General features: G+C 38.9%; 1 protein-coding gene across 1 annotated transcript in view; it reads right to left on the reverse strand.

Annotated features, from left to right (window-relative positions):
• arhgef39 (Rho guanine nucleotide exchange factor (GEF) 39) overlaps nucleotides 1–16,785 on the reverse strand; it is a 61,740-nt gene that overhangs the window by 34,332 nt on the left and 10,623 nt on the right. The window contains exons 2-3 of the mRNA XM_020515963.2: nucleotides 1,091–1,266; nucleotides 889–983 (exon numbers count right to left, since the gene is read on the reverse strand). Coding sequence (XP_020371552.2) covers nucleotides 889–983; nucleotides 1,091–1,266 — 271 coding nt within the window. The remainder of the gene's footprint in view (nucleotides 1–888; nucleotides 984–1,090; nucleotides 1,267–16,785) is intronic.

Genomic DNA, 16,785 nt, shown 5'->3' on the forward strand with positions numbered 1-16,785 from the left:
TCATTCCACACACAAACCAACTCTGTGTAAAAATAAAACTTCTCCTCCTTGTTCTTTTTTAAAGTTGACTTAGTCTTGCAGTGATGCCATAGTTGAATGGCATCTTTCTGCACTGTTACCATTCCAGATTTTATGAAATAGCCATCAGGAAATGAAGTGAAATAGCCATCAGGAAATATTCCACTCGTTGTCAGCCCACAGGAAATATCTTGATAAAATCTGACAAATAATGAACAGGAGGCTCAGCTCAGAAATGAACTGATGGCACTCTATCACAGGCAGCAGGTAATGGTCCAACAGTGAGTACCTAATCTGGATTGATGCCTCAGTGCTGTGTGGAAAAAAGTGGCATATTTCTGGGGCTGTCTTTTATTGATCAAGACTTTAAAGAGAGGCTTCTTCTTCTTCTTCTTGCTCAAGTGGAAGGAAAAGTTCCCATTAAGAGGAACAGTGGAGTTCTTCTCGAGTCTACCAACTGCAGCAAAATCTCACACAAGGCACACGCACTCATCTGAAATAACACAGTGTGGAGCTGGAGGAACACAGCAGGCCAGGCAGCAGAGGAGGAGGGAAGCTGATGTTTTGGGTCGGGACCCTTCTTCAGAATTGGCATCGGCAGTTCTTACTGTCTCTGAGTGAGTTATGCACTCATTTGAAGTTTTGCGGGCTATGCTTCGTGCAACGTGACCACGTTCTCCTGTGCCGTGAACAGTAATAGCAATTTGGGATGGCCCCAATGTGGTTAGAGGTGCTGAACAAATACAAGCTCTTCGCTTACAGGCAAAGATCAACAACTGGAGTGAAAACAAATGTGAGAAAACAAGTAGAACAACAAGCATTGTGCTAAAAGTGACAAATTAAAACACGTTGACAAAAAGAGAATCGTACCTATTTACTGAATGGATGGCCTTGAAAGTGCAAAATATGGCATCTCGTATATCCGGCTGCAGGGTCCCTTTTGCTTTTAAAATCTCTATAAAATACTAAGGGAAGAGAAGCCTGTTTAGAGCAAAAGGCCATTTGAACAAAAATCTGCTTTCAAGTCACATAGTCACGTTCCTCACTGTAGTGTTGTCTATCACATCCTTACCACTACAACTAGCTCCAGCTGTTCGAAGTACCTCTGCTCAGTCTCAATCAACTCTTTAGCAGTTCGAATCCTCTTTCTTTCCCAACGTGCTCTCTGTTCTTCTACGGTGCTGCCTCCTGCCATGTTCTTCAGCCGAGACTCTCCAGCCACTGGGGTACAGAGTTGATCACTGGCAGCTGGTTATGGAAAAATAATTACAGGGAGATACAGATCACTGTGAATGAGATGAAAGATTACTTTTAAAAAAAACAGGTCTGAATTTCATTTCCACTGGTTACAAAATATGGTGGTTGCTGGTAGTCTGTGTTACCTTTTCACTTTCTGGCTATTAAACTAAAATTAAAATAAATACTCTGAATAAAATTGATTGATTACTACTTCAAATAATTAAGACCGTACATTGTAGTCCCAAAATTCAGATATGTATATCTTTTAGCAAAGACAGTCTTAGCTGAAAATCTCTCATTTCAAAACATAACAGTGGAACTTAGCAGTTTGATAGGAATTAAAGTCTGATGTGTAACACACAGCTATTTACAACAAAGATATCCCGAACGATATTTTCTAATCAACTGTTCTGAGATGCTATCACGTACCTCTGTAGCAGGTAGGACTTGAACACAGACCTCCTGGTCCAGAGCTAGGGATGCTACCACTGCACCAATAAAAGGACTCAAGATGTCCCTATTTAACTTTGCCATTTCATACAGTTTAAACAATTGAATCCAAAAATTTCCAAGCTGATGTTTAGGGATTTTTTTTTTATCCTGGTTAAACCAGACAGATCTAACAGCCCACCATATGAGGCCTTGTCAAATGCCTTCCTACAATCCATGTACAAAACATTCTCATCAATCGTCCTTGCTACTTCCTCAAAAAAGTCCAATTATGATGGTAAGACGTGACTGTCTCTGAACAAAAGCATGTTGACTGTCCACGATAAAACTGTGCCGTCTCCATGTCATCCTATCTCTAATGTTACCAGCAACCAGTTCAGACTTACAGGCATAGAATTATTTGCTCCATCCTCACAACACTTAGAAATCACGGGACGAAATTTGCAGACCCCAATCCTCTGATCTCACCTGTATCTAATAAGGATTTGAAAATGATCCTCCAAACATTTGCTATATTCTTCCTGGCTTCCTTTAACAGTCAATAGAAATGTAAGGAAGTGTTGTTGCAATTGTACAACAAGTTGGTGAGACCACATCTGGAGTACTGCATACAGGTTTTGGCCCCCTTAGTTAAGGAAGGATGTCATTGCTTTGGAGGCAGTTCAGAAAATATTCACTAGATTAATTCCAGAAATGAAAGACTTGTCTTATGAGGAAAGATTAAGCAGCTTAGGTCAATACTCGCTACAGTTTAGAGAAGGGTGAGACAGATCTAATAGAGATTATACAAGATGCTAAATGGGATTGACAAATAGATGGAAAGTGGATGTTTCATCATGAAATCTAGAATTAGAGATCATAGTTTTAGATCATGATTTAAATCAGAGATGAGTAGAAATTACTTCTCTTGAAAGGTTATGAATCTGTGGAATTCACTATCCCAGAGTGCAGTGGATGCCAGGACACTGAATAAATTTTAAAAAATGAGACATACAGATTTTTAATCAGTAATGCATTAATGGGTTATGGGGAGCAGACAGGAAATTAGGGAGTTGAGGCTGAGATGAGATCAGCGGTGATTGTATTAAATGGTGGGGCAGGCTTGAGGGATTGAATTGCTCACTCCTGCTCCAAGCTCCTATGTTCTAATGTTGCAGGATACAATCCACTTGGGGCTGGTGAATTATTCACCTTCAAATTCAGTCCTTTCAATATTGTTAATCTGTTAAGCTTCCCAATCCATTTTTTTTTTGAGATTGCGTTATTGACCAGATCAAACCCCCTGCAAATATATTAAGGGGATAGTCTAGACCCTAACTTTTACCTTATTTAAAGGCAAGTGGAAGGTGCTGTGTTCCAATTCAATTGGTCACACAACTTGGCTTTAAGCAAAACACACTTTATTCTTAACTACCATTAAAATACAAACAAAAGAAAGAAGAATTGGTTGAACTTTAACTCTATTGGAAAATGTAACAGAATAATAGATCGTTTAACGACTAAATAGCAACTGTTCCAATATAGTAACATCCCATAAACACACCCTTCGCAAAGGCAAGTTCAGTAAAACAGATTGTCTCATATGTGATTCTGTCAGCAGAAAGAGAATGTAAGCTTTCAGCTGTAACAGAGAGAAAGATGTAGCAGGTTCTACATCTACAAAAAAATCCCAGCAACTGCTGAAAGTTAAACTAAAACCCTGGTTCTATGGGAGCCTGGCCCCACCCATTCATGCTGCTTCTATTTTTCCAACTTTAAAAAAAAGACCTAAGGCCTCACAAGCTATTTATTTCATTGCTTTTTAATAGACATCTCTTCGCCAATGGCTCAAAACCGTTCCTCACAAAAAAGGACAAAATACCTTTATAAGCCTTTATAATTATCAATGCAATTGTCAAAAACTGTATTTTTTTTACTTTATCTTACCCTGTCTGCTTCTGGATAAGCAGGCAACTCTACATTTGGCAGTACCAAATCATTCTTTGTGGGGACATGTGGACAAATCCTCACTCCATGCCAATATATTACCCTCAATTCCACCTGCCCTAATTTTGTGTAATAACCTCGTGTGGCACTTTATTGAACGCTTTTTGAAATCCATTATATTTGTTTATTCATCCTTTGAGTTACAAATTCATTTATTGGTCTGACTCAATTTTCCTTTCTTAAACCCATGATTACTCTGCCTACCTATTTTATTTTCCAAGTGCTCTTTTATCATATTCCTAATAATAAAACCCAGCATAAAAGCAATATGTGAAGATGCTGGAAATCTGAAACGAATAGAAAAAATGCTGGAAAATCCGAGTAAATTTGGCAGTATCTAAGAGAGAAACAGAATTAATGTTTCAAGCCCACGACAACTCTTCTTCAGACTCATCTCTGAAGCTATCCAACTCACTACTTACCACTCTTCCACAAACCTCCTGATCATACCCACTACATTCAAGTCCAAGCCATTGATGAACTCCACAAACAGCGAGGGCTTCAGCACCGAGCACTAAGGAATCGTACTGGAAACAGATTTCCCATCACAGAAACATGGCTTTGCTATTGGAGGTTTCATCTAGACAACAGTCAGTTTACATGTGTGCTGTGATGTACAGTTTTACCTGTTCACCTCGTTGTTGCAAGACTACTGATCTACCGCAAGTCAAAGACACAGCCAAAAATGAAACTGAACTGAAACTGCATAAATTCAGTGCCCTGTTGAAACAGTCACTGACCCCATGTCCAAAAACTGTACAAACCATGATTTATTGCTAGTTAAGAAATTCAAATTGGGAAGTGGAGTGCGGGAAGCAGGGCTCCCGGTTACTTTCGGTTTCTGATTTTACTGTCAAATCAATACAGTGGTAAACACAAGGAGGAAAACTTGGATGCAACTTAAAGGAAAAACAATTTAATTTGTCATATAAAAGTAAAGGTTAAGAAGCTGACATTCAGAGATGGAGTTTACTCTACATCAATCCAACGCAATTCCAGAGTGGAACAGGCAAACCATCCACCAACCACAAACTATAAACAAATGTTTGGCAGGGGGACATTGCGTACCAGATGTATAGATGATGGAAAACAAGACATTCACAAATTTAATCTTTTTTCTAAAAATCTTAAGGAAGCGATCATTGTGGATTCAATTAAATTCCTTTGGAGGGAGGGTGTGAGTGAGAGGGTGGGTTCAGACTAGGGTTTCAACATGGCACTGACTGGGCTGACATATTACAGGTCAAGAATTCTTTATCTGCAAATTCCAAAATAAAAACATCGAAATCTAAAGTCTTTCAAAACAAGACTTGATCAGCCCTGTAGACATACTGATTGCCCTTCGCAAAATAAACTTCGCTTTGCCTGACTGGATCTGAAAGCGAAGTTATTTCCAAAGGCACCGACTCAGCTATCTACAGGTCTGTTTGGGCACTTTGGAAAAATCTTCACCTTTTGAGTCTACATGAGTGAGCCAAGCAAAGTTGTTTTGTGTCCCCAAAGGGCTCAAACAGACCTGAATGGGCCTATGAGTGGGGAGTGTGTAACTGCATGCAAAAACCAAAAAATATTCTTTATCAGAAAACCAGTGGGTCCCAAGGTTTTTGAATAATCGATTCCTGATCTGTAATGGGATTCAATAATTCACTCTTTGAGGCAACAGCTGGTTCCTTTGTTGTAAACATTGATCTCTGCTACCTTGTACTGCTTTTCTTCCTTTCTCAGTCCGTCATGCCCTCAAATCAAAACACCTTCGAGTCTTTGGAATAGTAGAGACAGCAGTTAAATCAATTTTTGCACAGCAGGATCTCACAAATGGCAATGAGATAGTCACTTGACAGGATGAAACTTGAATATTCTTGTAAGCAGAAAGATGCTGTCAAAAAACTTTTCAGTTTGTGTGCATCAAGACAGATGCAAGAATACCAAATGTTATTTCCTTTGAAATTTTGCATTCTTGCATCTGTCCTGATTAATGTAAAGCTTTGACTTCATGTTTCTTTATTCCCCCCACACTGAGACAAGAAACCAAATGAACTGATTTGATGCCAATGGTTAAATATTGATTAAGGTCCCAAAAGAACTTTCTTTAGATTGTGCCAATTAGTCTTTTACATTGTTTTACCCAAAGTAAGATAACTGCGTTCCTCTTTTCTCCACTGACATAATCTTCCTCCAAACTAAATGATTTGACAATTCTAAACCCGAAAGATCATCAGCAACGAATACCTCTCAGTCACTTCTTGAAAGCTCAATGAAATGCAATTCCTCCAAAATCACTACATATAGCTTATTTTCCGTGCCCACCAAATTAACTGTTTCTAGCTAAAACAAATATTTAACTTACTCCGTTCAAGCAGTTAAAGCACAGCACTTGAGCTACACTTTATAAATGCAACCTGAAGATTAGTTTCTTCCTTGAAGTCTAAGCAAATATAAATTTGCCATTTTAAAATTTATTTTGGTCTAACATTCCAGACATTTCAAGGAGCAGATCTTTTAAGATAAAACAGTGTTTCTATTTGCTTTGAGAAATAAGTGATTCTAAGGGAAACGGACTTGATGAAAGCATCCATCAGCCTAAGTCCACAAATAGGTCACCAAGACTGTCAATTTCAATCTGCTCTGTAATTAAATACATCACTAATATAGATTTTTCGAAGATTGTCACTGGTTGTACAGACATCAAGATTGTGACAAATCACAGTGTGCAGCCTTGAAAGTTTCAGCAAATTTACTTTGGTAACCACAAATCTAATAAATGAATACAAAGCCATAACATACCCATTCAAGTTGATAGTTTAAAAAAAAATTCTTGGAATAAGTTCTGAGCTGAATATAAACAGAACGATGATGCAAAACTCTAGAGGCCATTTTGCTTATTAATATTCTTATACATTCACTGCTGGATATCCAGTTCACAAACTTTAAAACACTTTACTACATATACTTGATCACTAGAAAAGATGGATGCCAACGGATAATAAAAACATCATTCTTCACTGGAGAAACGAGAATAGTTCAGATACCAATGTCCTTTGAAACATACCTTAAAACATCTACCTTCAATATGTAGGGCCAGACCGGTGTACAGTTCATTAAATAAATGTATTAATAAATAGGACACATTTAAATTTTAAGCAAGGGCATTGCTGAGCGTCTAGCAAATGCTGAATGAAGTTTTCATACTATTTTAAATTTTGTCCCTTTATATTTTACATATTATGCAAAGCTTAGAGACAGCAGTAATTAGTTACCATCCCCCGGTGGCCAAATTTTGATTGAATGTGGATTGCAAGAGAATACACGAGAGCCAGCAACAGTAACACACCTTAGAACAACATAGAAATCAAGGCTGCTTGTATGCTAAACATGAAAAGATCCAAGCCATGGATAAAATGAAGCTGTTCCATGACTAGCAGTTCAAAGCAAAGCTCTGTTATACTATCTCATCCAATTAAAAACTGTAATAGACAGCCAAACAACTAATAGAAATTTATAACTGACACTATTTTTGTAGAGTTGAGTGCCAGTATGCGATACACACATACAGAAATCCATGAATCGAAATATTTTCACTTCCTCTAAATACTTACAAAATAACCCGAATTTTTTAAAACCAATTCTTACTAATTTCTCTCATGTAACATCTTTATGAACAACAAAGTACAGATTATTTTAAAAGTATCATTTGTGCAGAAGCTTATTAATCAAATAGGAAAGAGTACTTTGTTTATCATGCTCTCGGTTCTTCAGGTTAATTGTAAGAGTTATAGAATATTCCACTTTACCAATTCCCTCAAACTTGTCGTGACCCTTACGGGCATATCAAAGTTTCTTTTAAAAAATAAGGACATTCAGCTAAAATATGAATGCAGATGTAAATTCAGAAGATGTCTGGAGACAGACAGACCGACCGACCCTGGAATTTCACATCTGATGACATGTTAAAGAGACTTCAAAGGGATCGGCACAGATGGGGGGAAATTTGCTACTGCAACCTTGAGCGTTATTTCAGACCGTGAATTTGACAGGTGAAATCCAGGTGAAAGGCATGTTTTGTTTCTTGTTCTTTCAAGAATACACAAATACAGGGGTTAAAAACCAGTTTCAATCCTAGTCTGTGTGCGAGTGGAACAAGTTGTGTTATTAAGCTGAGGTACTTGTGTACTCGCCTACATTCATGTGTTGAAGTGCTTTGAAGATTCTGGGTGAAGAACCAAGGATTCTATCAGAGTGCTGTCAGCCAATCACTATCAAAAGGAAACAGGATGAAAGAATTTCAACCAACCTACAAAGCCAAGAATCCCAAAACTGACTGCTCAACTATCAGCAGTCACTGTCTACTCTTCATGACCAATGCAAAGTCTGATTCTGGCTTTTATTTAGGAATCACTTCTCATTTCTAACCTGCGTGTGTATGGCATTATTATTTTATTCCCCACATTTAGTAACTGTTTTCTTAACTCAAGAAAACATGGTTAATGTAGTTCTTTTAAAACACATATTCACGGAGCCTGAAAGACATCTAGGGAGGGATCCACTTTAAATTAGCATTGGTGCAACCAACTAACGGGGCAAGCCAATAAGGAGGAGGAGTCAATTCATTCTTCCTCCACAGGAATTTAAAGATTTGAGATATCCCCATCTGGAACTACAACAAATTGAATCTGGGAGGGCAGTATAATCAAAAACTATCAATCAAAATAAGTTACAAAAATCAGTCTCTGTCTGTCTGGTCTGAATACTGGTCCAATAAACATGGAATCAGACAACCCCTACAGTGTGGAAGCAGGCCATTTGGCCCATCAAATCCTTATCAACCCTCTGAAGCACATCCCACCAAGACCCAGTCCCCTACTCTATCCCCCTGTAACCCTGCATTTCCCAATGGCTAATCCACCTAGCCTATATATCAGGCAATTTAGCACATCCTTGGGCTGTGGGAGGAAACGAGAGCATCCAGAGGGAACTCATACAGAGATAGGAAGAATGTGCAAACTCCAGACAGACAATCACCCAAGGCTGGAATTGAACCTGGGTCCCTGGTGAGGCAGCAGTGCTAACCCACAGGTGTCACCCACACTCATTATATCACCATTTGTATTTTCTGTCCTTCCCTTCTCATCCTTTATGAAAACTCAATATTTAAAGTTTGGTCAGCTTTTCATCTTCTTTCGAGATGAAGGTGAATTAAAGTCAATTTTTTTAAAATTACTCATTTTTTTTGACCTTGGATCACTTCATAAGATTACTTTTCAATACATCCACATTTTAACCCTTCGTTTACTCTCTATACATTTCTGATTTTTTTTTGGATATCACTCAAGATATCGCCAGCGTTACATCAAATGTTGTCCGTTCTTCAATTATTTTCAGCCGTACATATAATTTATTAACTTCTACTAATCAATTTCTTTGTTAATCTTTTCTTAATAAGGACCTGGGAAAGTGCAATCTCCCATGATTAACCTTCAGAACTATTTTACAAAAGCCCCAACTTGTATAAAATATTGCCCTGTTTGGTGAGATGTCATCGACCTGCTTTTCCCCATGGATGCTGCCAGCATAGCTGAGTGTTTCCAGCAATTCCTGCTTTTATTTCAGTTTCTCAGCATCTGCAGTACTTTCAGCTTGCAAAATACCCCAATTCCTTTCAAGAAATTTGACAACAACCATTAGAGATCACAACGTTCTCCTTTGTTACTTTACTATCCATGGTGTACATCGAGTAGGCAGTGGCATACTGATAATGTCACTGGGTTAGTAATCGAGAGATCCATGATGATGCTCTAGAGATGCTAACCCTCTTTAGGGAAGGAAATCTGATCTTCTTACGCCGTCTTCACAAGACTCAACTGTTTTCTGAAATGGCCTAGCAAGCTACCCAAGGGTAACTAGGGATGGGCAACAAATACAGGCCCAGGCAGTGATGTCCACATCCTATAAGCGAATACAAACAAAAAATCTCCAGTCTCCGTTGCATTAGTTAAGCAACTACCACATGGCCTGATTCTAGCTGAAGCAAAGCATTCCACAGATATTGCACTGCACCATATAACTCAAAACAATTTCTGATACAATGTCTAATGCATAAGGCCTTTTCATTGTTTTCCATCCTGGAGCTTGCACACCATGATAATTTAATCCATGTTTAGACTAAACCAATTCTTTATTACACCACATTCTCTTTCAAGACTCATTAATACTACATTTTTCCTTATGTTCCTTACCATAAATGTGAAATCTTGCATTCTTTTATTTCCCGTTACATTGGGTTGCTGATGCGTTCCCTTAGAATTCCAGTTATTTTACTATTCCTGCAGAGACGTGCACTGCTATGACAAAACTTGCCAGAATTCCTCACAAGCTTTAGAAGCACAACGTAAACTATTTTTTTTTAATTTGGCTGGGAATGGCCTGCTGAAAGGAGACAGGATTGTCCTAGGAACTGGATTCGTAGAGTTCAATGCAGCTCACTCACTCCACAGAATGCAACGCAAGCCCTGACCATGGATCAGAACTCCCGAGTATTTATAGACTTTTCTTTACTTGTAATTACAATTTTTTTTCTTCAAAGAAGAACTGCTCTAAGTCATGTGTGGGACTGATGAGATGTTAGTTCTGAAGGTGTCAAAGAAACTTTATATTCACAAGAAATGACGTGTTTAAAGATGACAAGGGGCTGACAACAACCTGCTAAACAGCAAGTCACCCCCTGCAGATTATTTTCCCAAACATTTTTATCTTCTCCCTTGAATAGTACACAAGGACAGGGATTGAAAAGCCAGCTTCAACTCTACTGAAGTGGACTTGCGGGACTGAACATTCTCATGTGCAGCAAGTGCGAGCATTTGCGAAGAACTACCATCAAATCACCTTGTTTTGCAGGGAAAGGAAGAAATCGCTCGCAGAGTTCTGCAAACTAGTTTAAAACAGAATCAAGAAATTCAAATAACCTACAAACCAAGAATCTCAAAAATCATCTGGTCAACTGCCAATGTCGCTTCTGATAATCTCCACTGTAACAACCACAACATGCAACGACCTGTTCTTCACGAGTAATTCAGAAACTTATGTACTTTAACAACTAGGAGCAAGAGCAGGCCAATCAGCCCTTCAAACCTGCTCTGCCTGTCAATATGATCATGGCTAATCCTTTATCTCAATGCCATATTCCTACTTTATCCCCATACCCCTTCTTGCATTTAAAATCTAAAATGTTATCCTGAATAAATTTAGTGACCTGGCCTACACTACCTTCTACGGATAGAGAATTCTACAAGTTCACCATCCTTTGAGTGAAGAAACTTTTCTTCGTCTCAGTCTTAGACAATCTGCTTTGTATCCTGAGACAGTGTCTTCTGATTCTAGACTCCCGCACTGGGGAAAATATCCTCCTTGCATCAAATCTGACCAGCTCTAATTTATCCTTGTTTTGAAGAACTTTTATTGTTTTGAACTCATCTTATTTCTAATCTGAGCGTGTGTGCGCATTGCGTCACAAATTCTTCTTGCGCTTAATAATTAATAAACACCTTGTTAATTCAATAAGCCTGGTTAACTTAGCTCCTTTTAAAAGAGAAGTTCATTTGGGTCTGGGACGTAAAAGGCATCCAGTAGGGAAAGTATCTTTTACAATAAATCTTTGTGCAACTAACCAACAGCATGAGCAAATACAGAAAGAGAGCCCATTCATTCTTCCTTCCCTGGGAGCTTATTAGTTTGGGAATTTCCAGTCTGGAACTATAATGAACTGGGGACCCCTGCTCAGGTTGTGAGACCAGAAACCATCAGGTAGATACTTCTATTTTACCTGACTTCCTGGAGTTAGCTTGCATTGCGATTGCTGCACAACTTCATCAAAATGAAATAATTACATGGGACCAAGGAGGGATTCAGGCTGCTTCCACTCGCACTAATTGCAATTTAATGTGGAATATTTTCTCTGTCAAATTAACTCGATTAAGCTAACCAAAGAGATAATTTGCTCATTGGTCTCCAACTGGGCTGTCCCCAAAGGCAGAAGAGGCTTCAATACCATGGCACATAATTCCAGGGAGTCTCCAACCTATATGAATTTGGAGCAGGAATAGGCCATTTGGCCCCTTGAGTCTTTTCTCAGTTATCTACCAACTAAGATTTCTTCAAAGAGGCACATCCCAAATCCACGAATTCTATCAAGGGCAGCAGGCACATGGGAACACCACCAAGTTCTCTTCTAATTTACACATCATCCTGAAATAAAGACAAAATGCTGCAGAAACTCAGCAGGCCTGACAATATCTGCAGAGACAGAAACAGAGTTATCTGTGAGCCCCATAACTCTTCTTCAGAACATCAAGCTGACTTGGATACATATTCCACTTTTTACTTTATTGCCAGATCAAAATCATGGAACTTCCACCTACACCCTTATCATCAGTCCCTCTCTCTCTTATTAGGTATTGTGAAAATAATTAGGCGTATTAAACAATGCAGCCTGGAGCTTCCATTTAGTTGCGCTGATTTTTGCGTCATTATTTGGTCAAATTATGCACTCAAGGCACAGATCATGCCCAGTACAAATCCAGCTTCTGTGATCCTTCACATTATTTAGCAACGCATCACATCAGAAGAAGCTCTATTCCCAATAATTGTCATGGCCCCAAATTAAATTGTTGGTCACACATTTGTAGGCATCTTTTGTTCCCAACTTTACGAATGTTGTCCTCACTGGCTTGGCCTGTATTTACTTTCCATCCTAATTGCCATGGAGAAGGTGATGCGAGTTGCCTGTTTGAATGACTGCAGTCCTTGGCGATTAGAGACACCCTCACATTGCTGTTAGGAAGGGAGTTCCATGATCTTGACTCTGACACTGAAGGAAACCTGATTTAGTTCCAAGCACGATAGTAGACTGATACCCATTCAAAATATGCTTTTTTTGTGTGTGGTAAACCTACATGGAGTTGTATTAATAAAACTGTACCTAGTTACCAAATATATTAAGTAGGCGCGCTAGCTCATGATACACTCTTCATTTAATTTTGAGCACAAACATGAAAGAAATAAATACTTTTGAAAAGTGGTGCAATTTTACGTCAACTGACTTCATTGACTGCATCGAAAGCAAAAACTCTACCCCCAGCATCATTCTGAAAAAGAGTCGTGGAATGTATTCCATTTTAGATTTGACATAATAACGCGTTCAGACATGGAAATCAGAGGTGGTCTCAGCAAAAACAGTTCTTAATGAAGAAATCACTGACAAAACTCTGTAAAATGCCAGGATTAAAGTATAAATGAAAGAAGCTTACATTCTTTGGTAATATGCACAGAAGGCAGGACATGGGTTACAATTTAGGATTGTAGCAAACAACAGAAATATTTCTGAATTTTCTGGTGCAAAAGTACAAATCAAATTACGCTCAAATTGTTTCAACAAAATATCACTACAACTGTGTGATTTCACAGCATAGACATGTCAAAGTTTTTCAGGAAATTTGGAGCCATAATTGTAATACTTGAGGTTTATAATGGTATCAAGTATCAGTAACACCATTTTTTTGAATAGTGATTTAGAAAGTATATATCTACTTCTCGAGCAAGTATCTTCTGCTGTGCATTTTACAACACTACCTCTGAATAAGACTGTTAATTAGCAGCAAATCATCAGCTTTCAAAGACCCACAATCACTGGGAACTCAACTGAGACAGCTGAAAATGACTGCATTAAGAACTCTCACAAGAGACATTGAAAGACAGAGACAGACAGATTGATTCAAAACTTGGATCTCAGACACATGGTCTTACACACATTCCATCTCTCTATTCAACGCAAGAGCTGAATTAACCCTTACACTGTGTTGCTTGAAAATTTACATTTTGGAAATGTTCTCTAGAGGTAGCTGCCTAAAGACAGCATAATCCAGTTATATCTTCTAGTTCTCATAAGTTAGAAATACTAATCACGCTCTAGACTCCAAATGATACAGACTCATGGCGTGTATTTCCTTTCATTCTCTATAATGACTAATGGACTGATTCATTGTTATTTGACACATGACTGCAGTGCAACAGTGAATGTGGCACTCCAAATGTACGTTCCCATAACAATAAGTTCCTATTTCTTTATTAATGTAACATTATAACAAATCCCATTAAATGTAGTGTACATACTGGCAAATAGGACTAGATTAATTTAGGATATGCGATTGGCAAGGATGAGATGGACCGAAGGGTGTGCTTCCAAGCTGTACAGCTCTATGGCTCTATGACATGCAATGAAATTAAGACAGTTAAACATTGGCTATTTGTAGTCAGATTCATGCTCTCTGGATTAAAAGTTCCAATAAAAATAGATCATTGATGTTTGGGAAGGCTGCACAGATGTTGTTATAATGTTGTAATTCCCTAAAGCCCCAAGTCTTGACCATGAAGAAGGATACAGTACAAGTGTATCAAAGACAACTGCACAGCCAATTACACACTCGATACGAGGTTAGAGGTGGAAAGACATAGGTCAGGATGCAAACCTCGGCAGCCTTAAATGGTTCAGGTGGAGTCTTTAATGAGAGACACACAAATCTAGGTCTAAACACCAGAAAAGTACTGAAAGGGCAGCCACATTGGACAAGAAACAAAGATAGTGTTTCGCAGTGAGATAACAAGGTGCAGAGCTGGATGAACACAGCAGGCCAAGCAGCATCAGAGGAGCAGGAAAGCTGATGTTTTGGGCCTAGACCCTTCTTCAGAAGGTTTCTGAAGAAGGGTCTAGGCCTGAAACGTCAGCCTTCCTGCTCGACCTGCTGTGTTCATCCGGCTCTACACCTTGTTATCTCAGATTCTCCAGCATCTGCAGTTCCTACTATCTAGTGTTTCACAGTGCCACCTTGTGATAGGAGACCTGCAACTACAACCAAATCAGCCTTCAGACTGGTCTGAAATGTTGAATGTTTGGTTAATAGAAATTGTTAACATATTGGTGTAAAACGTGTGATCTAAAAATAGCAATGCAAAGTCAGCTCATAAACTGCTTGCTTTTAACCTAAATGGTAGGAGTCACTCTTCCTTGATAATGTGCATGGGGAGTCTCAATGTCTTGGAGTTTAGATAGGGGGAAACATTTGGGCCAAAACACATAGAACATCATGTGATGTTTTTACTCCTATGTAAGGCATAGCTTTTCAATTAATCACCGTCAAATGTCAAAACTTAGGGAAGTGGAATTAACTGGCATGTTGGAGTTTACCTGTAGAACACGCAGGGGAGCTTGGAAGTACAAAATGAGGCACTGTATCACCAGCGGTAGTTGGATTATCCTCATAAAGTAAAATATTAACTTTTGTGATTTCCGTTCTAAAGGGGACCACAGGAGTGGACAATAAGAAAAATTGACAAGAATGTCAACTGTGTGACAAAAGGAAGTATGTCTTACAGTCAGAAGTTCCATGCAAGGCCAACTTTGCATTTATTTAGACGTATGTAAACCATGATATATTAAATAATCTAACCTGCGTTTGGCTGGAGGTGTGTGTGAGACGAGGGCTGGGGATGGACTTTGGGCAAGAGGACAGCTGGGCATCTTAAAAATTGTTTCCTAAAAGTCATTTAAACTTACTCAAATAAATTTCACTCCATCTTCCAGCCAGTGACAACTACTTTAGTGGCCCATATCATCTCCTTCTGCAGCATAATTGCCTTCTTCCTTCAGAGTACAATGTCACCCTAATCTAGCCTGCAAAGGAGATATCAAGCTTTGAGGTCCTGTTGCACAAAGGGGATAGAAACCCTTTCAAAAAATTCCAGCTCCACCCAGTGGCTGAAATCTACTTGAAATGGCCCGCAGTGGCCAAGACATCTAAGCACAACAGTGAGCTTCTTTCAAATCCTGCAGCGGTTTTCAAATCAGCATTGATCAAAGGCAGGCCTGAGGAGCAATAACAATGAGTAATGACTTTCTGAAGACAAATCCCACCTGGTTGCATACAAATGAAGAGCAGAAGTAGGTCAATTTGCCCCTTGAGCCTGCTCTGCCATTCAGTAAGATCATGGCTGCTCTGATTACTTCACATTCTCCAGACCCTTGATAACCTTTCAGCTCCTTGCTCTGCCTCAACAATAGTCAAAGACTCTGCTTCCAGCAGAGTTCCAATGACTCGTCAACTACAATTTTTTTTTCATCTCTTAAGCTGATGATTGCTTATTTTCAAACAGTGACCTCTAATTATAAAGTGACCAGCAAGAGGAATTACCCTCCCCACATCCATCCTACCAAGACCTCTCAGGAACTTACGTTTCAACCAAGTCACCTCTCACCCCAAGCTCCAAACCTAGATTGCCCAACCTTTCCTCATAAGACAACCCATCCATTCTGCGTATTAGTCTGACAAGCTTTTTCCGAACTGTGTCCAACGCAAGTACATGCTTCCTTAAATAAGGAGACAAATATAGTGTGCAGTGTTTCTTTTGTCCAGGACACTCGGGCCTCTCTGCACAGGAGATCACTACGTTCTCCCAACATTTAGATGCACTTCTTTTTTATTCTTCCTGTCAAAATGGACGTTATCATATTTTCCCATATCACAAACCCATTTGATAGAACTTTGCCCACTCACAACCCACTTCGATCCCTTTGCAGCTTCCTCACATCCACTTCACAACTTACCTTCTTACTTATCTTTGTATCATCAGCAAATTTAGCAATCATATCCTACATCTCTTCATCGAAGTAATTTATTCAAATTGTGAAAATTTGAGACCATGGTACTAATCCCTGTAGGATACCACTGATGATTTCTTGCCAACCAAAAAATGCCTAGTCTGCATTTCCTGTTAGTGAGCTAGAGTCATACAGCATAGAAATAGACCCTTTGGTCCAATTAGTCCATGCCAACCACGTTGCCAAACAAAAGTAATCCTACCTGCCTGCTTTTGGCCCATATCTCTCAAAACATTTTCTTTCACGTACTTATCGAAATATCATTTCAATGTTGTAACTGTATCTGCATCCACCATTTCGTCCAGCACCACAGTGTAAAAAAAAAAATTTGCCCCTCATATCATTTTTAAATCTTTCTCTCTCACCTTACAAACATGACACCTACTTTT

Source organism: Rhincodon typus, chromosome 22 (assembly GCF_021869965.1).
Source record: "Rhincodon typus isolate 14 chromosome 22, sRhiTyp1.1, whole genome shotgun sequence".
Taxonomy (NCBI): domain Eukaryota; kingdom Metazoa; phylum Chordata; class Chondrichthyes; order Orectolobiformes; family Rhincodontidae; genus Rhincodon; species Rhincodon typus.